The following is a 24839-nucleotide window of genomic DNA, read 5'->3' as shown; positions in this document are numbered from 1 at the left end:
GACATTGAAGGTCAACTACAGCAGGGGAGAACAGGGTTTGGCCTTGAAGTAAGCAGAGCAACCTGGCACCTTCACAGCGCTGAGAAGCTAGTGGGCCAAAAAAATAACCACGATGAGATTGTCACCAAAACAGTTTGAGTCAATTGTATTCTTAAAATCTTCTGGATCGCTGTTCCTTTTGCATCATCCTAGTGAATGCATGTTTTGCTTCTAAACGACTTCAGCCTTTAGTATGGCAATCAAAACAAGTGTTTCTGTGTTTGCTATCCTGCTTGTGAACTGAAGGCTGTAAGGTAAAGTGGACAGCAGGGTGAGTACTGCATGTACACAGGAGACTCTGTGTACTCCCCGCTCCCTCACATTCTGCTGTCAGAATTAAAACTAAAAATGCGGAAGGCTGAAACATACTGGAAAAATGACAACATTTTGTACATGAAGGCTTTTATTAAGGTTTTTTTTCCAAGTACAGTGACACTACAGGTCTGCGATTGTAACTTGTGTACAGTGTGATACCAAAGCTTAAAGAATTAACAGCTACACCAGGGCAGCCCATTACTGAAGCTCGAAGCACAAAAGGAACAAACAAGGACACAATTGCCTGCTGTCACTCAAAGGAAAAGTGAAAGTATGAAATCTGTTTAGTTCTCTCTTGCTAATACGAATTCTATTAATGCAAGTCTATGCTGTAGCTTTCATTAAAAGGCTCCAGACCAACAGGTTCAAAACCACTATTATTGTATGCAACAGCAACACCTGCTGAAAGTAAATGCACAGGGAATATACCTTCTTATACAGCCAGCTGATTTAAATTTAGAACGGACATCCTTTGTGTAGCATTATGGTATAAACTCCTAAGGCCAGTGATGTTCCCTGTAGTCCAGTAGGATTACAGTCCACTATCTTTTATGGGTAATTTAATATCAGTGAGTAAAGAGTGTTAAAGAGACAGTTGCTGTATATTATTATTAAAAGATCTGGAAACAGTGCAATACTACACTTGATCTTAGCCAAAAGGCCGAGAAGCGGGAAACAGTGCAATATGGACCAAAACAAATCATTAAGAGTCCGGGAAAGAATGGAAACCAGAAGGCAGAACACCCCCTCCAGGACTAGGAATGAATATCACGGCCTTAGGGTGGCTGTTTGTGGTCAAAGAGACTTTTGACACCTCTGTTCTTATACCGGAGAGGAAAGTGCTACATCTCTAGTAAGCACATTCCTATAAATGATGTGACCCCCCCAGGCAGTGCCATCTAGATAGTTGGAATGATTTTTGCTCAACTACTGTAAAAATTAACAAAACAAATCAATGTCACTGGAGACCTCGGCAAGCATTTAAAAGATCAAAAACTACATAACAGCAGGATGGTGGCAACTGCACTTCTTAAACTGACACTAGAGCTCCCTGGATACTTACAGTCAAAGACCAAAAATGTAGAGAATTTGCAATCTGAACCTTGTACAGCATTTAACAATTTAAGAAATAAATATAGTCCAATGAGGGATTAAGGTGTTTTTTCTGTCCGTCCCTGTGACCCACTTCAGACAAATCCATTAAACTTGTGATCTGGTAGGTTCTGGCTCATTCTGACTCCAAATATACAAGGTTTTCAAGCTGAAAATTACCAACAGCCCTGTGCCTTAAAGACCTCCACATCCTTACCAGCTGAAACGAACCAGCTTGCAAAGGTACTCTTAAACCCTCAACACAAGGATTCCCCTCAAAGGTAAAGGAGTCTGCCTGACTGCAGGTTGAGCTCTATGATGCAGATGTCACAGGTTAGAGTCTGGATTACGTCACTATGTACCTGAACAGGGGCGCAAATAGCTGAGTATTGCCAAATTTAAAGAGGGATTAGTCAGCCAGGGCTCTCCTGGCTCACAGCGACGCCTGTGACCTGCGCTGCTGTTGGGGAGGGAAGCACCTCCCTCTAATCAGTGATGAAAACGGGGTGGTGCCGCCTGTGACATGCTACAAAGCTATTGGCTTAAATTGGGTGGGTAGGAGGAGTTTGCTACACATCCTCCTTCTCCTGTGTGCGGTTGTGAGTTTTCATAAGGTTTAACTGAGGTATGAAAAACAATCACAACTGCAAAAACATGAAATAAACAAAACAGTAAATCCAAACCTTGAGAAAAACAATTCCCCAGAATGATGAGAAGGGGTGGTTCACAGCAAAGTCATTTTGACTACTCTTTCTGCCTCACCTTCTAAACAAAGACCCATCCAAGACACATCACCTTTATACTTCAAACCCAAACCAGTCAGCCTGGCCCCAGAAAGCAAAGTCATATGTGCGGATTACATTTCAGCCATGCAACCGTTCATGCGTGCCTCTTCTGAGCGTTCAGGACAAACAGTCCCTTTGTCCCTGGTCTAACCTCATGTGGAATACGGACACCAGCCAGAAAGAACATGCTGACGGCTCTAGGAGCATGACGTCATGGTCCTTCTGCACTGTGCTGCACGATCGAATACATCGTGCTGGACTAACGTCAGTAGTACATTAAAGGCAGGAATCCCTTTAAAAAGAGGAGATTCCCAACTGAGAGGGATTCAGGACAAATCCAACATGCATAACAAAATATGACGAAGTGCAGTGCAACTGAAAAAGATTCAAACAGTGCTTCCCTGCCTGTGAATATAAGACAAAAGTAGGTTGAAAAAATGGAGTGTTTGCTTCCAGCAGTACTGTTCTCTGAGTGTGAATTTTCCTACTACAGAAGTCATCTGATATCCAGATCAGTCAATGTCGCCATGGAGTCTTCTGTCTGTGTCTGCCCACACTTACAGCTGCTGTGGGTTGTTCCATGCTAGCAAAGCGTTATCAGTGCTGGGGGTAGGATCTTCACATTAAATTACTGTAGAGTGTGTGCCAAATCTTCCCCGGTCTGAAAGCACTTACAAAACAATGCAGATTCAACAGAAAGATTGGTGGAGACCAGTAATCAAGAATGTGATCTGTTGTCTTATACTGGTTACATTTTGCACCTTTATCAAAAAGGCCTGAGCACCACTTTTTTATTCTTGTGTTTATTTACAACATCAGATTGCTGCACTTTTATTGACCTCACATATGCATCTAAACCACAACTTCTCAAATGGAAATCAATTTTATATAAGAAAATTATGTCTTCCTTATTTGATGACTTTTCAGATTGTGAATAGGAAATAAGGAACATGCTGTATTGGTAAATATCTGCTACTTTTTGGGAAATTTTACATGTTATTTTGCTGTTCCATCATGGAAGAAGAAAGCTGGGCTGAACCTCCATATTCTAAGGGAATAATCTCCAAGGATAATTATAAAGGAATGCAGAACTGTGCTAAATTTGAATGTGTTGCATGTAAAATGATTTCACAAAAGCAAATAATATCTACAGCGATGGGCTGTTTCTATGAGCAAAGCCCAACAAATACAGACCTAAAGGGGTTCAAATGATGCTTCACACTGTTGTGTGTTTAACTAGTGTTTTATTTGATTGTTTTGGACAAAATGAAGATCAGTGGCATCTGAGGTTGTTAACTCCTGTGCACTTTCAGTACCTCCAGGATCATTCTCAAATACTTTTTCAAAGCGTTTTTTGTTGTTTTTAACTACATCAGACAGTCCTGAATGAACCAAATTGCTCCTCTCGTTTGTGACCTGTCTTCTATCATTAGTAAACCTTTGTCCACAGGGTTATAAAAGGGCGTGACAAAAAACATCCCTGGACTATTTTGTACCTGAAAAGAAAGTGTTGGGAAAAGAACACAAATTATAGGTCTAGTAAATGATGTCTTCTATAAAATATAAACTGATCTGCAACTGATCTGTCACTTTGGAGATCCATTTATAGTCTAGTCTGAACTAAGGCTGTTATAAAGGACTCCAGAAGGGAGCAGGCATTTATTTTGTTCTGAATTGCGTAAATATTGTAAAGATCACCAACTACCACTTGTGTCAATAACACACCTGGGCACCAGCAGCGAATACTGTACCTGGGTCTGCTCCCTCACAATCTACACTACAGGACAAAGCCCGCACTGACAAGCTGTTACACAGGACATGTTGGACAGATGCCCTAGACTGCAGACAATTTAATTACATCTCATACAAGTCGACCGCTCTACAGATTCTCCGAAAAGAGAAATAATTCCAAATAACAAATAACGGTGAGCCAAGGACATGTGAGAAGCTGACTGTAATGAGCACTAATGTCAGGGCAGGCACCTGTGCTTATACATCAACTAACAAATGCAACATTTTGGCAACTAAAACAAATACATCTGGCTAGGAAAGTAACAAATGTATCTGGCTAGGAAAATTGGGCTAATTTCTATTAAAAGTACCCTTTTGTAGCATGAAACTAAAACTGACTTGCAGGTTATCAGCATAGTACCTGTGTGCAATGGTTCACTGTAAAGTAACTAACAAACTCTCATTGCTAAACATGCCGAGAAGCTCTGGGAAAACGCAATGGGACAGACTGGCCCAGCAGGGTCTCGACAACTGCACAGTTGCAAATTCGCGCTTCAGTCTGGCCGACACGCCCTTGGATAGAACGGCAGAGCAGGATGAAACCGAGCTGAAGGTGGCTCAGAGCAACTTTCAGATCAGCAGCGCAACAGACTAGTCTAGTTGGTGAGATGAATCTTGTTGGTAACCAAGACTGTCCCTGCCCCCTGCCCCAGTACCCACTGACCAGCGTCCGCACCTCAGCGTGGTCTTGTTTCTGTATTGTAACAGACACTCCTGGTTCTGTGGCGATGGTGTGGGGAATGACAATCTGGAGACGACTCTACAGGCTCACTGACAGTTTTATTGCCCGTTTCTGGATGCAGAGGAGGGATTCATGTTGTATATTTTAACTGATTAATATAAGTTTGTGATTTCTGATGTTTGTTTTAGCTGATCAATGTTATTTTAATTAGCATGAAGCCAAGGCATTAGTACTTTAATTATCAAAGGGACAGGTAAAGGTGTATTCCATGCTGAAAAGAAATGAAAAGAGACAACGTTTTGGCTGAGGAGCCTTCTTCAGGTGTCAGACGAAGTAGATCCACAGCCTCTTTTCTTGTCTTTGCAGCCTGGAATAAACCTTCACTTGTTCCTTTGCAGCCTACACATGCTGACGCAGCTACCTACTTGAACTTCTTTAATTATCATATAAGTGAGGGTTATTTATGTCTTTGAACCATACATACTATATACTGTAGTGCATTATGAGATGGTATACAGGTGGACTAGGTTATATGCAAATTTGCCAGTTATCTACTCTGAACCTTCGCAAAAGTGAAGGCCCTACTGTAGTAAATGACCTACATCCGGCACAGCACAGTGACATCACAGCGCGACTTGATATGTCAAACCCTGATATGTCAAAAGCAATGCATGTCATAATCATTCTGGGGATTTGGGATCCATGCTTCTTATAACATTAACACGTTGTGCAGGGTGTTGACAGCCTACCTCAAACACTCTGCAGAACAGCAGGTACATCATATGGGCAAGCAATGGGGGACAGTTTTGGCTAACACGAGGCTGTTGTAGTCATTCGGAGAGATTGTGCTCGTGAAACTAGTGGTAAGGCCAAATACATCCACATCAAAATTAAAGCACTCCCCCCCCCAATTCCACTGCTAGAACTTCCTCTACCATCATCATCTGCTCATACTACAAACCACGTGACCCTACGTTCATGTCTAAAATTCTCAAACAGGAGAACAAACTACATAACCTTGGGCACTCTATGTTCTATTCAGGGACACCAACTCGTCCTGAAATATTGAACTATTCCTTTAAGGCATAAATAGAGACACACTTGCACAGACCAACTAGCTTATCAACAGCTTTCAAAACCCCCACCATGTCGGCAGCAGAGCTTCCTCTAAAACCCCAGACTCGGCAGCAGCCGGAGCAGCTCAGCGTGGTGAAGCGGAGGAGCCCCCTGCACAGCGCTGATCCAGAGATCTTGAAGGACGCTTAATGGCCAAGCTGAAACCCAGAGTGCACCCTAAATGTGCACCACGCTGCTGGGTGGAGGTGCTTTAAAAAACAAACAGAGGGCGTTGAGGGGTCAGGGCAGGAGGACTCCAGATATGAAGATATAGGACTCCAGATGGCTCTGTGGCTAAGGATCTGAAAGTTGCTGGTTCGTAAACCAAGCGGCCGGCAGAGGAATCCTACTCCGTTGGGCCCCTGAGCAAGGCCCTTAACCCCAACTCCAGGGGCCCCATATAAATGGCTGACCCTGCGCTCTGACCCCAGGCTTCTCTCTCCCTGTCTGTGTGTCTCATGGAGAGCAAGTTGGGGTATGAGAAAAGACACATTCCTAATACAAGAAATTGTATGTGGCTAATAAAGGGATCTTATCTTATCTTTTCCTCAGACAGACTGATAGGAATCTGTTACCACGGCTCACCAGCCCCCAGATCTCTCTCTCTCTCTTTCTCCACGTCGCTCTTCACATCCAGTCCTGCAGTCACAGCTACACACCAGCCCTCAGACAAGCGCCCCCCCAGGAGTGAAAGCAGTTCACAGGGCCTGAAAGCGCCCAGTTAGAAGGTCTTCCTGTGGATAGCTCGGGCGCCGTCCTCCTCATATTCCTTCTTAGACACCCACATTTTCTTAAAGGTGTCCAGGGAGGCCAGGATGGAGCCACTGCAGGGAAAGAAGGACATATTAGAACACGTCATGGTCCAGGAGCCAGCGGACGCATGACAAGCATGGAAGAGAAAGGCTGTCGACTTCATGTCCTACGGAAAAGAAGCAGACATTCCAGATTCCTGGAACACACAGCAGCCATGTCAGACTCTACTCTTAAACACGTACGAATTTGTACATTTATAGGCAGAAATCTCTTTGTCAATGGCTAACATGAACAATGTAAAAGGATTACTTATTAGTACAAAATTCATTTCATTGAACAACTTCTCAGACCAGAGGTCAGATGTGCAAATTCTTTCTGCAGAGACACTTAGATCAGGACACGTCAATGGTACTTCTGTTCCGAAGCACAGGGAACAGGGAGGTTCAGTATTGTTACACACGACTTGGTGGCAGAGACAAGCCTTGAACCGAGAACTTCCTGGTAATCAGCACTTAATATTAAACCATAGACTACCTAGTCTCTGGATGCACTGCATTCTATGCATTCCATTATAAAATATTTCCACAGCAGAGGTAGAATTGGCTTGTCAGTAACCAAGGATTTGATTAATTCACTGTAATATTTAAGTGCAGCGATTTGCACTATAACTTTGCAGGCCCTTTCTTCAATTCCAGTCCTGGGGTGCTATCTGTGTGGAGTTTGTATGTTCTCCACATGGACTCGTAGGTTTCCTCTGAGTTCTCCAGGTTCCTCTCAAAGTCTAAACATATGCTGGGAGGTTAATTAGGTTCTGGGAAAATTCTCCCTGGCGTGAGTGTGTGTTTGTTTCTGTGTGCCCTGCAATGGACTGGAGACCCATACCCCACCTCATGCCCATAGCTTACTTGATAGGCTCCGGTTCCCCTGCAACCCTGAATCGCATGGAGCAATTAGAAAATGGGTGGATGGAAGAATTGTGCGTGCTTATAATCAGTATTTGAAAAGAATTTTAGGTGTAAACTACATCCACAGAAAAATCTTTACTACACTGATAAATAACAGTGGAAGCTGTAATTCTGCGAAGACTAAGGCAGTTGAAAAATGGTGAAATGAGGCGATCAGCAGCTTTTCCACCTCAAAGCCTGAAGTCATCACTCAGACAACTTAGCTGGGCAGGTCCACATTGTTCTTCCTTCAAATGAGGCATCCAGACTAGGTATTCATTATTAACCCCATAGCATTTAGAAGAGTATTAGTGTTATCCCTGATATCCTAGCTAAATTCCAGTCTGTGCTTGCACAATATGGGCTCCTTAAAGATCTCCTTCATCTTAAGTGTTTAAACAATTTCTAAATTACATCTAGTTTCTGCTCCACTGGGTCTAATAGACATAACTGTGATGATTAGGAGTGGGGATACAGGTATTCCTCTCCAGCTACAGTATGAGTGCAGAGAGTGAACTCACCCAATCCATGTGGAATATAACCTCTCCTGGGGAGCAGAGATCTGGAAAATGACAGCAGGGAAGACAATCAGATACATGAATGGATATGACAGAGAGATTGGGTGATGTACAATATATATGAATAAGATATGTATTACCAAGAGATTTCTTATGTCAATGGGTATTTGTTTTTCTTGATTTCCATAATACGCAGCATGGTGGAGCAGGGGTTAGCATTGCTGCCTTGCAGTGCTGAAGCCCCGAGTTGAATTTCTGGGGTGCTATCTGCATGGAGTTTGTATGTTCTTCCCTGTGTTCATGTGGGTTTCCTCGGGGTGATCTGGTGTTCTCCCACAGTCCAAAGACATAACAGTACATTAATTGACATCTGGGAAAACTGTACTGGGTATGAGTGTGTGGTTGTCTGTGTGTTCGTCTGCTCTTTTAAAGACTGGTGTCCTGCCCAGGTAGTACCCTGCCTTGTAGCAGTTGATTGCCAAGATAAGCTTCAGCTTTCCTGTGACCCTGAATTGGAAAAAGTGGTTAAAAAATGGATAGATGGATGGATTACAAAAATAAAGCAAAGAAGGGCGCAGTATGCCAAGCTTAAGAGCTCACAGAAACAATGGGAAAGGGGGAGCTAAGCAAATGGGTTCTGCATATCAGTAAAGGGCAGCTGGCACCAAGTCAAACCTCTTTCTGCAAGACGGATTTCTGTGAATTCATAAAAGCAAAGCCAAGTCTTAGAGAAGCATACTCTTTTTAGAACTAAAGCTTAGGTCGTCTTTTCCTCACAGATAGTTTTGGACTAAATGAAATGTAGTTGTTTGGATTTGAAAGATCCTTGGGCACAATGAGCCTTGTATCTTGCGTTACCTGCCCAGCTGACAATCCTGTTTCAGGAGAGACTCAGCAATAGTAGCACCACAGGACTGAGGAAGTAGCGAAGAGTCTCTGGTGGCCTCTCTGTACTGTCATTGCGTGGCTATATACTGGCTTCAATTCTGGCTCTGGGAAGTCCACCTATGTGGAGTTTGCATGTTCTGAGTTCTGATTTTGGTTTCCTCCCAATGACAAGCAGGTGAAGTTTGATTTGGCTACTCTACACTGAGATGGAGGGGCCTTCTTCCAATGTGCCCAGGATTGGTTATGTAACTAAAACACAACCAAATGAGTATGATATTCCCAAATGGCTGCCAAACATTTGTAGTCATTCTGGAATGTCAACCTTGAACACAGAGCGGGTGCATACATACACACTCCATGGGCTAGCTCCCCTTTCCAGACAGCCTCTGTCAACTTACTTTGATTTTGACGTCTTTCGGCGCTAGCTTCTTCACTTCACTCAGAAGTCTGTCTCCAAATCCTGTAAGAACAGAGTCATGTTCTGTGTCAGATCCTACTGGAAGTGCAGTGCTTTGGGGCTGAATAAGAATAAAACATACTCTGCTATCATGCAGGGTCATATACAGTAGATCATGTTGATCTATAACAAAGCCTTTTAAGACACAGAGTTATCCCGAAGAACAACAAATCATGTGACCAAACACTTTCCACTTGTTAGTCTTTATAAATTCAACCAATTGATCCCACAAATCTACTGCCTAGTTCAAAACAACATTCATTGAATCTGAATGTATATGCGTCACCTTTTTACATAACAAAATAACATTTTCAAACTAGATGTCATTGTGTGCCTGCAATACAGTTACAGAAAAGTGAATCTTGTTGTAAATGTTTTAAATTATACCGTTAAATCAATTTTTTATACATTTTACAGTCGTTTCAATGCTGCTACATGAAAAACATTAAAAGCATTAAGAATCTCAGTATTTTCTCTCTATTTTAATGTTTCCATTGATTAGGTTATTATAGTAGAAATGTGATGATGAATACTATCCAGGCACTATAACTATATCCGCAGCAGGACCATGAGTATTCTCACTGGTACTGCACACACAGCATTTAAGGTATTTTTTGGCAAATTCCAGCCAAACACACAGCAGTTTTCATTTACCAATTAAAGTGCCAATACACCAGAAGTCTGGCTGTTCAATCGGACAGCTGCTGGGGTTCTGGGTGTCTCTCTTTTGGAGTGACTCTATCAGTGCAGGCAGATACGTTCAGACATTACTGGATCAAGCCTGGGCCAGGCATGGATCACAGTCAGGAGTGTCCAAGTGTCAACATACACCTGGATGAGCATCGTAAGTCAAGACTGAGGCTCACACGGATGAAGGAGAGGGCTGGATCACTCGTCCAGCCACGGCTTACTCACCTGTGAGGTATCTCCATTTCCACAAAAGAAGAAGAAACTATGGGCAAACCCTATACCTATACCGCCATATCTACAGACACCTAGAAACACTGTACACAAGTGCCCATCTCTGATCAGTCAATTCTCCTATTGTGATTCAAGCATACTCCAAAAATGCATACCAGTCCAATATGTCTGGTATAAGTCTGTGGTATCTCCACTGCCAGTACACATCTGAGGCTGCTCTGTCTCTGTGGTGCCAGTGTGTGTCTGTGAGCAGGCTGTCTGTGTCTGCAGTGCCAGTGTGTGTCTGTGAGCAGCCCTCTTTGTGCAACAGGGTCTGTAGCCGAGCTGTTGTGAGTCAATGTTACAGTCCGGGTGTGTGTGTAGTGTGTGGGTGTGTGAGTGTGGGGGTTCTTCAGATCGGCAGTGGGTTAAATGTGTCCGGCTCACCTCTGAAAAGCGTGGAGCCCCCTGAGAGGACAATGTTGGAGAAGAGGGTCCTCCGCAGGTCCAAGTCAGACTTCTGAATGGCAAAGACCAGCACCTCGTGAATCCCTTCACACTCCTCACCCACCAGGTCCGGCCGGAAGAGCAGCTCGGGGGCACGGAATCTAGCCGGCCCAATCTGGAAGTACATCAGAGCCACTCAAAGTGCCACTGTTATTTCACCAGACCTGTAGAGCTAAATCATCCCACGGCTGCTCATGGGTAAACTGCACAGGAGCAGGGAACTAAGATGATAAGCTTTGGTTAAAGCAAATGGTTCATGTACCAAATACTAATTTAGTTTGTCCATTTTACTAATTTTCTAATAATCAATTACACATACGGTATAAAGGGCACAAGGCAGGATATACTCAGGGCAGGATGCCCGTCCATCGCTGGGAAGATGCAGGCACACTCACCCCCAGAACAATCTTCCCAGAAGCCAATTAACCTCCCAGTATGTTTTTGGACTTTGGGAGGGAACCAGAGCACCCAGAGGACGCCCACATGAACACATGGAGAACATGCAAACTCCACACAGATAGCACCCTGGGCCTAAAATTGAACCCAGGGCCCGGGTGCTGTGAGGCAGCAATGCACTGCACCACTATGCCGCCCAATGTGCTTAGGATTTACTTAAAATAATTAATGTACTCCTTTAGATTTTTTTTCCATAATTAATTCTTGGATTCTTTTTGGATTTTAAGGATACAAAGCCTTTTACCCTTTAAAACCGCTTATTCTTGGTCTGCACTATCGGTTTCTTCCAACACCCATGTTTGTCCTTTGTCAGATCTCAAGTGCTTCTTTGTGAAGAGCCTTGGAGTGAGACAACAGTGTGGAGAACTGTGGAGAGAACCTGACCTGTTTCTTTTGAGGCCGGTAAGTACGTTGGGGACTCCAAGAAAAAGTTTAGTCAGGAGGTTATTAGGCTTCTGTCTTATTTTGGTTGTGGTGTGTTTGATTTTTCCTGAGCTGTGAAAATAAAGAGCACTGCTGTTTTCGAACCTTATAGCTGTGTGTCTGCTGGGCTGGGCTCAACAACAACAGGCCCAATGGTTTTCACAGCGGCCTAATGCCTCATGCACCACCCGACCTACGACCTTGTCGACCTCCAGCCAAATCCACGGGCACACCTGTCCAGCCAGCTGGACGTCTGACCAAGACGACACCCACGATACCTCAATGGTGCTGCCGTCGGGGAGCGTGTACTGTGCTTTCTCGGTGTCCAGGGTCTCGTCCTTCTGGGGGTTGATGGAGAGGAAGCAGGCCCGCTGGAGGAAAGACGGATAACGAGGTACATGACTGATGGCTCACTGATGGCTCAAGTCACAGCCACAACTCCCATCAATCCACCTTTATCCTGCAAGACAAGTGTGCAGCTCCCTCTCCCAGGTAATCCCTGCCCTGCTCACACAAGCCAGCGTATAAAACGGCACTGAAAAGTCCGAACTGGACGAGGGCAGGTTAAACAGAAGAGTAAGAACTACAAAGAAAAATACGCCCAATTTAAGATCAAATACAACCCTTTCAAATGGTCAACCTGTTGCACAGTTTACTTCATACGTTTGTTAAAGAGACATCCAGTGCTTGAGAGGGAACAGGCATGCTCTCATTTTCAAAGATCACTGTGTGTTATCATGACTACTGTCATCAAGGTCGAAGAAAAGGCATGATCTGTGATCTTAACGGGCTACAAACCCACACAAACTGTGGGGAAAGCACCCCCTACTGGCCCCACTAACACCTCTTCCAGCAGCAGCCTTAGTTTTTCCCATCCGTGTTCTGACCAGGCTTACACCCACTGAGCTTCAGTGGTTGCTAATAGTGAGTTGCAGGGCGATAAGGCTGCTGGCTTAATATAGAAGTATAAGCAAATGAACTTCAGAGAATGCTTCTTCACTAAGTAAGAGTGAGCAGCTCACATTAACAGTACTTTAAGGAGGAATGGGCAAACACTGGGAACTCAAGGTGTGCTGTGTTGGTACAGACCTGTCCAAACAGAAATATGGCTATAATTCAAGCAAACGGCACCTCCACCAAGTACTAACTCAGGGGCGTGTACACTCCAACCCATTTTTCTAACTTTCCATCTGTAATCGAGAAAAGCTCAAATATTCTAAAGGGGTTTTCACTTGGAGGTTGTGCTGCAATGTGTAAATAAAGGTCCAAATGAATTCTGATTTAAAGTGTCTTGAGTTCAGGCTGTTAGGCCACTGATTGTGTTACTTTGGAAAGGGTGTGTAGACTTTCTATAGGCACTGTATACGGTAAAGATCAATGGTATTTGATTCTGTACGACAACTGAAAAGTACACTGTAGCTTTGATTTATTTAAGTTTTTTCCCACCACAGGCACACATTTCTTTTGTTCACTGCAGCATTTGTGCCTGGACTACAATTCTGCCACATACCCATGCTATGACGAGGATGGGAACATGTTCGAAGTGTTTTAGGAGACCTGCTCCACCTTTTCCATCCCTGAATAAACTGCTGTCTAACTTTCAAGACCATGCTGACAGTAAACGGGGGGCAAAGTACGATACGCGAGGTTAAACTCTTCAAGTTCGGAAAAGAGGAAGCACATTCTAGTGTGATGCTGCACTTTGGCCTTTTCATCATCTGGTTTCTCTCTTCACATTGAGATCATATAGAGTTTTTTAACTAACTGTGTGTTCTGCTTGTTGAGAGAGAGAAACCCGACAGCAGCCACAGAAATGAACTGGACCAAGAAATGGAAGCTTGGACAGCGTTACAGCTACTGAAGTGTGTCAGGATCTAGAAAACAATGGTCCTGGGAGTCGATTTCTGCAGTTCTCTGTTTAAAACACGGATTAGGAAGACAAGGTGTTTGCTGAGCCTTAGAGGGGGTCTGAGACACACTGACGAAAAGGAAACATCTGGTTTACCTTCTTTAAAATCGTGGTAAACCATTAAGAGTTTTTATTAGCGAAACCCAGGAGAAAAGAGAGGCAGGCAGAAGCAGGGATGTGATGTGGAACGACACAAGGAAGAGAGACAGAGAGAGTACAAAGCACGTGCCAAGCAAGAGGACCTTGTTCTGATCAACCTTTAGAGACCAGATTCGAATTAAGTATTTGAACCTCATTTAAGAACACCTGCCATCTAAACTCTGATTTCCACCATAAACGTTCCCCAGGTTAAAACACTCCCTCCTGGTAAGTGAATAAGGAGATAGGGTCCCATTCAGTTTGCAGCATGTGGAAGGAATGTAGGAAGAGAGATTTAGGGTGGGTTCTATTCTGTTTTATTTAGGATGCAGGTTTCTTTCTCTTGCTGGCTTGTTAGGATTTATGAATACAAAGTAAGCAGCCAGTACATTTGTCAAGATGGTCAAGAAGATGGCCTCACATTCCTTATTTGAAAATAGCATAACTTGTATGCTGTGTTGCCAAGTATGTATCATTGTCATTGTTCATGTCTGTTTGCCTCTGATCTGTTACACCTTCATCAGAGCTGTGCCAGAGAATTAAGAACCCTAGTCTCTAATTATAGCACCTACTCCAGTATAATCTTGGCATATCTTTTACAATCTGAGGGTTCTGATTATTTGTTTTGATTACTGATTATCCCCATCTGTATTTTCAGTATTCTGTAACTGCTTAATCCCCCTATTTGTACCCATATTAAGTACAAAATGAAGATACAGGTGGCGAGTGATCCTTTTTGTTCCAGCGCCAGTTTATAAGATAAGATCACTTTATTAGCCCTATACAATTTCTTGCATTAGGAATTTGTCTTTTCGCATAACCCAGCTTGCTCTCCATGAGACACAGACACACAGACAGGGAAAGAAGTTTGGGGTCAGAGCGCAGGGTCGGCCATTTATACGGAGCAGCTGGGGTTAAGGGCCTTGCTCAGGGGCCCCAATGGAGTAGGATTCCTCTGCCGGCCGCAGGATTTGAACTGGCAACCTTCCAGCCACAGGCACAGATCCTTAGCCACAGAGCCACTGCTCCACCCCTAAGATTACAGCCTGCAGAACGATGCACAGCCCTGACAGATTAATCAAAGGCTACCTGATTCTGCTGTTTTTTTTTGGTTGTGCTGCCTATTGCTTAAGTTTGCTCTTCTTAATACTGCAGGGATTTGTTTTAAACTAGGGGAATGAACGATCACCATTGACAGAAGCAGAGATCGATCTTAAGAAGAGAGCCACTACTACAGCACACTCAATCCCGCTAAAGGAGCCCTCCCTGTGAGCCTGTCCGGCACCTACCTCCTTGATGGACTTGACGATCTCAAACTCGGAGGAGGTGTGGAAGTCGTAGCCCTCCTTGCGCAGGTAGAGGCGCAAGTATCTGGAGACATCCCGGCCGGCGACGTCGATTCTCATGATGGAGTGGGGCATGGCGAAGCCCTCGTAGATGGGCACTGCGTGGGTCACGCCATCCCCCGCGTCCAGCACCACCCCGGTGGTCCGCCCTGTGGCGTACCTGCAATCACAGGGGTCCGAACGTCATTGGCTCACGTCCGGGACGTGTTAGAACAAGCAACCCTAGAGCAAGCGCCTGACACGCAGGAACACTGTAACAGACAGAGCTGCGGGTTCACCCCTCTGCTCTGTGCAAATTACCACTGTGAGCAGGCTGCTTATTTTCATTTGCCAAGACTGTCATTTAAAAAAAAAATCCATAATATTCAAAAATGTTTAATCCCTGGATACCTCTTATTAACATTTTATTATTAGAAAATAATTCATATTTGCTCTTTGATTTTATTATTGTTAGGTGCATGTATTTTTGTCTGGAAGCGCACACTGGTTCCACATGACTCCTGCATGGAAGGGCGATAAAAAGCTCCAGACATGGGCTGGGCTGAGTACAGGTGTGTCTCTCGCTGGTTCTGCATGCATTGACAAGACCAACCCGACAGGTAAAGTCATTTACAGTGATGCTGCTTTGTTCTAGGCCTTTTATTCTCATTTTTGCATGAGTGAATGATGGCTAATGTCACTCCTAGCTAAGACCTAAATATATCAATATACCGTGGCACGGTGGAGAAATGGTTAGCATTGCTGCCTCGCAGTGCTGGGGCCCTGGGGTGCTATCCGTGTGGAGTTTGTATGTTCTCTCTGTGTTCACGTGGGTTTCTTCTCACAGTCCAAAGACATACTGGCAGGTAATTTTGGCTGGAGGGAACACTGGCCCTGGTTTGAGTGTGTGCGAGTCTGTGTTTGATTCTGTGTCCTGTCCAGGGTGTCCCCTGCCTTGAACCTGTTGCTTAGCCAGGAGATGCTCCGTCTCCCCCGTGATACTAAATTGAATCAAGCAGTTTGAAAATGGATGGATATACCAACATCTGATGCTTAACTTGGAGCATCTAACGTAAGACAGCTATGCTTCCAATACAGTTAGACTGCTGAATATCTAAACTGCTGAATGGGCACCAAAGACCAACATCTATACATACAACAAAGCACTCTTAAGAATTAAAATGATTAAACGCTGACTTTCAAAATGTTTTGCTACAGGACAAAAAATACTAGGCTTACAAGAGTAAACTACTCAGAAAAAGCTTTCCATAATTCATTTACAGTGGAACACAAAAAGCATGTTTTCTCCAAACCTCTTTGCTGGAAGGGCACCTTTGAAGGTTTTACAGTTCAAAGGAAGAGGTGGCCATGATTAACATGGGGCAGACATTTTCAGTCTGGAGCAACAACATGCAAAGCTCAGTGATTAGTGCCGTTCAAGGCAGGAGGACCCGACTCTGAGCCGCCCTCTGCGCGGGCCCGATCATGCAGGTACCAGCTTCTGGACAGCCGGGCCGTTTTGCTTTCTTGTTTGTGGTTAAACCAAAGGCCACCGGCCGCGGGCTGGGCACCTACAGACTGAGCACTGCCTGCATGGAGATGAAGAGCGCCGGGACGTTGAAGGTCTCGAAGAAGACCTCCGCCGCGCGGTCCCGGTTTCTCCGAGGATTCAGGGGGGCCTCCGTCAGCAGGACAGGGTGCTGGAAGACAAGGACAGAAGAAAGAAAAGTGATCTTCGAGCTCCAGCACCCACGAGCACCTTTACAGACCCTAACCATCATGTGGATATGGCGATATGTGCATCCAGGATATTCACTAGTAAGGAACGTGTAGGCCGACTGCTAACTGGCACCTGAGAAACTATCACAGACAACGACAGGACCCCTCCTCCCTCCCCATAAAACTGGTTTTCCCATCTGTCTCAAGCTCTGCTGTCTAAAGCTCAAGTCAATGATTTAGTTAGGATGCGACAGCCCCTGCTAAAGGCAGCGCAGGAAACGCCAGAAGCATTTCACCTCTTCAGAGAAGGTCTGCAGCTGGTCCTTGGAGTAGACATAATGCCAGATCCTCTCCATGTCGTTCCAGTCTTTCACGATCCCGTGCTCCATGGGGTAGCGGATTCGCAGCAGGCCCCTGTGCTCCTGGAGAGGGTCGCAGTGACCAGGTTAGTGGTGGGAATTCAAGGTGTGGCTGCAGGCTGGGAGAAACGTGCACCCTGGCTCTTCTGTAGGACACCTGGCTCCGAGGAACAGAGACCGGGCCTTGGAACAGTCTGGCACTGACGGCCTCTCTCAAACCGGAATCCAGTGATCTGCTAGGCCTCGCTACAAAAAGACTGCTGTGACATTTTGGAACTGAAAACTCAGAAAGTACTGGCACCGTTCTGGTCTTTAAAACATTCCGAACAGGTCTGCTAAATTCAGAATTACTTTTTAATAGGAAAAAAAACAGCAGACTAGGAACACAAATCACTGTATGTTTAATCAATTCTAGTATTAGTTAATTACTAATTATAATAATAATAATAATTAATAATTGCTTACACTTATATAGCACTTTTCTGGACACTCCACTCAAAGCGCTTTACAGGTAATGGGGACTCCCCTCCACCACCACCAATGTGCAGCATCCACCTGGATGATGTAATGGCAGCCATAGTGCGCCAGAACGCTCACCACACATCAGCTATCAGTGGGGAGGAGAGCAGAGTAATGAAGCCAATTCATAGTTGGGGATTATTAGGAGGCCATGATTGGCAAGGGCCAATGGGAAATTTGGCCAGGACACCGGGGTTAATTCATTAATTTATTCTGTTTGGCCCCTTACTTTTGTACCCAATGAAGGACAAAGCAGCGTCTTCCTCCTGGAATTGATCTGCAACCTCCGAGTTCCAAGCCCAGAGCCCTGAGTACTGTGCCACACTGCTACTTGTTACGTATTGGTGTCCTGGACAGTCCCTGACAGCAGTCGCCCGACGCGATCCCTACCTCTGCCTTCGGGCCGATGAAGATGTCACCTTCCAGGGCTCCAGCCATGACGCGGACGTGCTTCGGCCTCCCCACACTGGAACACAGATCGCAAAGAAACATGTCACAACACGTGTGTCCTGGGAGCCACACAACTCGCTCCGGGGCTGATCAGAGCACTGCCCTTCCCCTAGGCTCCACTGTAACACAACTGGTAGCTTAAAAATGCAATGCGTGACACCCGGAGGCTGTGGCAGGGATTATAGTCTGTCACAAGCTACAAGGGCTAAAGCCAGGAGATTGACACGAACAACACATCCCTGCCTGATGAGCTAAACCATTTCCATGCCCGCTTTGATGCTCTGAACACAAACACTGCTGAGAAGACCCCAAGTGTACAGGATGGGTTTGTTCAGAAACTCTCAGAGCAGGACGTGCAGAAAACTCTAAGTAGGGTGAAAATACATAAGGCTGCAGGGCCTGATGGGATACCACCCCGCGTCCTCAGGATATGTGCAGCTCAGCTGACCACAGTGTTTACGGACATCTTTAACTCCTCCCTGTCACAGTCCATTGTCCTCACCTGCTTCAAACAAACCACCATTGTTCCACTCCCCAAAAAGACAAAAGTGACATGCCTGAATGATTACCACCCAGTAGCATTAACATCTGTGGTGAAGAAATGCCTGGAGAAACTGGTGTTGTCACACATCAACTTCTCCATCACAGAGGCCCTGGACCCCTTGCAGTTCACCTACCAGAACAGATCAGTAGATGATACTGTCTCCCTGGCTCTACATACAGCCTTGGAACACCTGGACACTAAGAACTCATATGTGAGAATGCTGTTTGTGGACTACAGTTCAGCATTCAATTCCATCATACCCAGCCAACTGGTGACAAGGCTCAGGGTACTAGGACTGTGCAGCTCTATCTGCAACTGGCTGCTGGACTTCCTAATCAAGAGACCACAGGTGGTGCGGATAGGTAATAAAACATCAACACCACTCATCCTGAGCACTGGCACCCAACAAGGCTGCTGTCTGAGTCCAAGGTTGTACTCCCTATTCACTCCCGACTGCACAGCAAGACACAGCAACAGCCACCTCATTAAAATTGCGGATGACACCACTATGATAGGCCTGATCAGCGATAATGACGAGTCCACTTACAGGGATGAAGTCTTACAGCTGCTGAGGTGGTGTCATAGCAATAACCTGGACTTGAACGTGAGTAAAACAAAAGAAATAGTGGACTTTCGGAGACATAGGCCGCACACTCAGAGCCCACTCAGTATTGATGGAACGGAAGTGGAAACAGTCACCAGCTTTAGGTTTTTGGGAATACACATTTATAATGATCTAGCCTGGACTGTGAACACAGAAATTATCTTGAAGAAGGCTCAGCAGCGCCTCTATTTCCTGAGGTGCCTCAAGCAATGGGGGATGCCAGTATCTGTGTTGATGAACTTCTACCGCTGCAACATCAAGAGTGTCGTCACCAATGGGATCACCTTGTGGTACTGTAACACCTCTTCTCGAGAGAGAGAAAGACACTGCAGAGAATGGTGAACCTGGCCCAGAAGATCATCAGCCATGGTCTCACAGAGATTAAACAGCTCTATGAGGACCGCTGCCATGGAAGAATTCTGGGCATGACAGAGGACAGTCACCACCCCGGACATGAGCTCTTCACCCCACTGCCCTCAGGCAAGAGATACAAGAGCATACAGACTCTTACTCGATCTAGATTCTTCAATAACTTCTACCCACAAGCAGTACGACTGGCGAACACATTTAGCCATGCCCCTCAGACCACACCTACACCATCTACCTCACTGTAATATTATTTATTGCACGCCTGCAGTCATTGTTTATGTCTGCATTGTTTACATTCAAACTGTTAACATGTTTACTTGTACGTTGTCTACTGTTTATTTGTATACTGTCTTGATGCACTGTCTGCACTTTGTGTCTTACACAATCGATTTTTAATTTTTAACAATCGAGAGACTTGCTGTAAGTAAGAATTTCATTGTACCAGTACATGTGCCAGGTACATATGGGAATAAAGATCAAGTTCAAGTTCATCTTAACTGTTAATGAAGGGGATCCCAGTCGTGATCAAGTTGAGCAATTAAAGAAAGATTACAGTGGGGTGGGACAGGGAGAGCTGTGGGTCAGCTCTGATCCTGCTACACCCGATGTGTCTTTTGTAAAGTCAAGAAGAGAACTGAAAGTCTATTTAAAATCAGTCAACTAACGATTCAGTTGCAGAGAGGAAAGAAAAACTCAGACCGTCCCCTTTCATTAGAGCAGGGGTCTCTGGTCCTACAGATTCCATGTCCTTCTGGATTTCTAAACACTTTCAAGCAGTGGTTCAGGATGACGTTCATCTGCACTAATTGAGCCAGCAGCTGCTTCAGGAATGACAAAACCACGTCTTTAAGGGATAATGATCCATCATTAATAATCTTTTTCAGGGCCTTGCGGTTTGTAGGGAGCATTTAAAATTCGCTGTGGAATCACTAAACCAGTGGCACAGCAATTCCTATAGCTCCAGCAAACCACCAAGTACGTATCGAACCAGTAGCCCTACAGCTGAAAACCCTGGGGGCCCAGCCTGTATGATGTTCAGAGAAAAGACACAACAATGTGAAGAAAGATTACAGTGGATTACAGAGTCGAAGACTGTAATGCTAATGAAGCGAACAGACATGCATTAGAAAACACACTGAATTTTCAGTGTTGATGTATGATCGGGGCCTACTCTGTCTTTCTTTCAGCCCACAGCACAAGCAAGATCCTGGAAGCTATCAACTGTGCCTCCCCTGGGTTGGGTTGTATTCTTGTATTTTTGGACCTAAATTGTAATTAGATCTATATGAAAGCCTTAATAAAAGATTAAGATAACCTGATTAAATGTATAAATCAAAGGCATAAGATATACCAGATTATTTAACAAAATGATCTGACAGTAAATATCGCTGTGTGGATAAGTAGGTGAGCCCTCAGATTCAGTAACGTTTCTCTTCCAGTAGCTTCGTGGATTGTCCGGGTGCTCTACAGAGAATTTGAGAAAGGCAGCAGTTCTCCTTAGAGAGAAGTGGTCTCTCCCTGGTTATCCTCGTGTGAAGACATTTCTTGTTTTATGTTTTCTTGGAGGTTGAGGCAGCAGCGAGAGAGACGTGCAGATCTTTAGACATTCCTCTGGGGATCTCTGTGAATTCCTGAATGTTCTCAGGGAGATCCCGGCAGAATGACTGATCCTGAGTAGAGTCGCCAGGGTCTCGAATATTTTCCATTTGCAGATTATCCAACTGACAGTCCAAGGGTGGAGATTTAAACATTGAGAAATTATGTTCTAACCTTCTCCAGACTGATGAGCATTAACTCCTCTTTGTCTGAGGTCCTCTGAAATCTCTTTTGATCATGGCATGTCATGTTTCCACTAACCTGTATGGTAAAGACTGAACTCACAACATTTCTGATCAATTATATAGAACAGTGTTATATAAACTCAGTCACTGTCTCCTTGTTATCCTATTATTTAACCTCCCCTTAGTGAAGTGAACTTGGGGTTCACTTATTATCTCACATACTTATTCTTAATTATTCATTGTTTATGAATAATTATATTATGAATGTTTATGAATGTCCATTATATCCCAAAAAACTCTGAACTGTTAAATACTATGTATTTTGATTATTTAAGAAAAGACCAGTTGTGATTAAACTGGGGGTTCACAAGCTTTTTTCTCAACAGTGTTATACCCAGAAAGACATATACATGAGCGCGCTGGCATTTAACAAGCTGTGAGGATGGTGTCTCATTTTAAAGTCGGACCACTATTTCTCCTGGTAGACAGAAAGGAGAGTCTGATAAAAACTCAAGTTCTAAAAACTCAAATGAGCATATTACAGAGCTCTGGCAAATTAAAATGCGCGAATATGACACAAAGGACATGCACCATGTGCAGGGCAAAACACCAAGCACAAGACAGAGCAGACATAAACACTGCAGCGTCTGGAAACAAAGCATTGTGGGAATCGCCATGTCTGACAGTGACGCCGGTGCTTAAGCAGAAATCTGATATTCATAAGCTGGAAAAGAGAGCATTGTAGAAAAAGCGATCCTTTGTCCTGTGATGGGAGTCATTTCCATAAGAAAGGAACTCGAGGTGTGTGGGACACGCACAGCAAGATTTGACACAGCGTTACGCTTCTGGTGGAAATCACTTCAGCCGGACAAGCAAAGAATTTTACTCTAGTCACGCTCGCTGACCAAACCAAACCTGATTATGTCAAATATCCGCCTCTGGTTTCACGTCTAACAGAGTCGAAGACTGTAATGGCAAACTTTACTTACTAATTAGGAAAGCAGTACTTCGGAATCTGATCTCCTGCAAACCCAGCTTTTATAACACCAGAGCCCTGCAACGAAAAGACACAGTTAAGGTGGTTATGAAGGATTCTATGAGAAACTTTGATTGCTTAAAAGAGGAAATATTTCAATGAGCGAAGTGTTGGCTGGATTTTCTTTTAAAACAGGCTATTAGTTTCACAGACCGCAAAAAGACGGTTTGTGCAGGCTATAAAACAAAAAAAACTGCAAGCAGTATGAAATAAGTGTGTGTTATAACTACCAATATTGCGGTAATTTTCACTTTAAAATCTGGAGACTGTGGCCTGCACAATATTACGCTTTACGACAAGATTTGCAATATTGTCAATTCCGTTCATTCGCCAAGCAGCATCCTTTACCTCCAAGAATACCCTGGCCCTGAAAAAAAAAACACCCCAGCTTTTCTCGGACTGACAGGAAACATATCCATAGACGACGCTCCCTGCACACCTCAGCCAATCAACCTCGCCACAGGAGGACAACACCCGCCCGTTTCCGAATGGATAGGCGTGAGAGGTGTCCAACGGGATTGAAGGATTCTTCCCCCGAGCATCCCGTTTCATCTATTCTTTCAGACATACACGGAAAATGAGATTAAAAATTGACAACAGTCTGCCTGCGACCCGTGCTCTGTCCTGGGCTTTCCGGGTGGCTCCAAAGCCCGCTAGATCGGGCTCGGGTTCGGGTACCGCCTCATCTCCGGCGCCCGACAGCTCGCCGGGGTGCGGCTGATCCGACTGGGGTGTGTGATGGGGGGACGCCAGGGGGTCCCGCAAAGGTCCGCTGACAATACACGGGCCATGCACCTTGCATGTGCAAGCTGTAAACCACCCCGGACCCGAGTTACTCACGTTGTCGATGACAACCGGCTGGTTGGCGATGACATCGTAGGACTCCATGGTGAGGCCGCAGAAGCGAGACGCCGGGTCTGTCTGGCGCAGGCGTGGAGAGGGCGGCGCTGTGTTTTGGGACAGGGGACAATGAACGCGTGTGCGCGCTGGGGAGTGATCCTGACCGTGCTGTGATGCGGATACTGTACCTCTCAACCCTGTGGCATCTATGGAAAGTTCAGCGGCATATCTGCGGTTTGAATGATGTAGCAGTCGGATTGATGGTGCCTTCTGTTGCTTGCTTAAAGCAGAGTGCAATTTAAAATGATTAAAACATTAATTAAACCGAAGCCTGTTCAAACATCCACAACTTTTAATTTAATTCTGGGTCTAATATACCTTTTGTCTTAAAGATCCTGTTTAAGTATGAAGCTAAAACTAGATTTCATTTTAAAAATAAATCTCTAAAAAGAGCCGTTTATCCTCATCCTTCCTGAGGTTGTGGCGGGGATGACTCATACCAATGTTAGTACAACAGTAATTTAGAAAAACAAGTCTGAACTAGATGCTGGTACCGAACGAGCCTCAGAGGGTTTTATATTATGAATCCTTAACTGTGTAGTGTTGTATTAGACATGAAAGGACGCTGTCTGAAAGTGTTCCGCTTTTTAACACGGAGATGTTGGTTTGCTCCAAAGAAGCATCGTGTGTTATGGGACAAAATACATAACGTTTATGAAACGTGTCTTAAAGATTGTGCACTTGTTCAAAACAAACTGCAGTTCTGACTGCAGTTTAACTGCATTAAGTTTGCTTTAACAAAAAGCATTAACGCAGTGACTGCATTAACCGTCAAACGGGCTAGGTGAGCCTCTCATTCATTACTTCTTGTGATACTAGAGAATTAGTTTCTCTCTTGAGCAAATCAACAACCAATATCGTAGCAGTATCAAACAGTCATCCGCAATATCGACCCCTGTGAGGATTAGGAATAATATATATATATATGTAGTTTATAAAGTACTCCATGAGTCATTGCCCTGCAGCTCACAACTGGCAGCCTACTGAAGCTTATCAGGTGTAAGCCTGGTCAGTACCTGGAGGGGAGAGCTCCTGGGAAAAACTAAAGTTGCTGCAGGAAGTGGTGTTAGTGGGGGCAGGAGGGGGCGCTCACCCTGCGGTCTGTGACGGGTTCTAATATAGTACATAGTACAGTATAGTAACGGGGACAATATACCGTAAATATGCGCCGTCCTTCGGATGAGACGTAAAACCGAGATCCTGACATTCTGTGGTCATTAACAGTCCCAGGGCGTTTCTCGAAACGAATAGGTTACCCCGGTGCCCTGGTCAAATTTCCCACTGGTCTTTACCAGTCAAAGCCTCCTAATAATCCCCATCTATGAACTGGCTTCATCACTCTGTTCTTCACCAAGATGATAGCTGGTGTGTGGTGAGTGTACTGGTGCACTATGGCTGCCGTCGCATCATCCAGGTGGGGCTGCACTGATGGTGGTGGTGTAAGCGCCTTGAGTGGAGTGTCCAGAAAAGCGCTATGTATGTGTAAGGAATTTTTATTACTTTTTTAGGGGAAGAAAGTC

The 24839-nt window shown here is 44.7% G+C and overlaps 1 protein-coding gene and 1 pseudogene across 5 annotated transcripts; both read right to left on the bottom strand.

Annotated features, from left to right (window-relative positions):
• Window positions 1-424: 424 nt before the first annotated feature.
• On the bottom strand, window positions 425-23650 carry LOC102693886 (alpha-centractin). 5 transcript variants are annotated; one of them, XR_001478454.2, is made up of 12 exons: window positions 22768-23223; window positions 22373-22437; window positions 18026-18101; window positions 17054-17179; window positions 16614-16738; window positions 15003-15219; window positions 11945-12037; window positions 10728-10902; window positions 9322-9383; window positions 8039-8079; window positions 6406-6644; window positions 425-6029 (listed from the first exon to the last, which is right to left on the bottom strand). XR_001478454.2 is itself a non-coding variant. In XM_015347893.2 (12 exons), the coding sequence occupies exons 2-12, from the start codon at window positions 23305-23307 to the stop codon at window positions 6542-6544; spliced, it is 1131 nt and encodes a 376-aa protein (XP_015203379.1). In that variant the 5' UTR covers window positions 23308-23366; window positions 23448-23650; the 3' UTR covers window positions 425-6541. The 5 variants fall into 5 exon arrangements, 4 of the variants coding, with proteins under 4 accessions (XP_015203379.1, XP_006630931.1, XP_015203377.2 ...); XM_015347893.2 differs by lacking the exon at window positions 22768-23223 and adding exons at window positions 23260-23366; window positions 23448-23650 and having other exon boundaries at window positions 425-6644; XM_006630868.3 differs by lacking the exon at window positions 22768-23223 and adding an exon at window positions 23260-23650 and having other exon boundaries at window positions 425-6644.
• Window positions 887-1027, bottom strand: LOC138238472 (U2 spliceosomal RNA; annotated as a pseudogene).
• Window positions 23651-24839: the final 1189 nt, after the last annotated feature.

Source organism: Lepisosteus oculatus, chromosome 4 (genome assembly GCF_040954835.1).
Source record: "Lepisosteus oculatus isolate fLepOcu1 chromosome 4, fLepOcu1.hap2, whole genome shotgun sequence".
NCBI lineage: Eukaryota > Metazoa > Chordata > Actinopteri > Semionotiformes > Lepisosteidae > Lepisosteus > Lepisosteus oculatus.
This window is presented reverse-complemented; position numbering and strand designations above follow the sequence as displayed.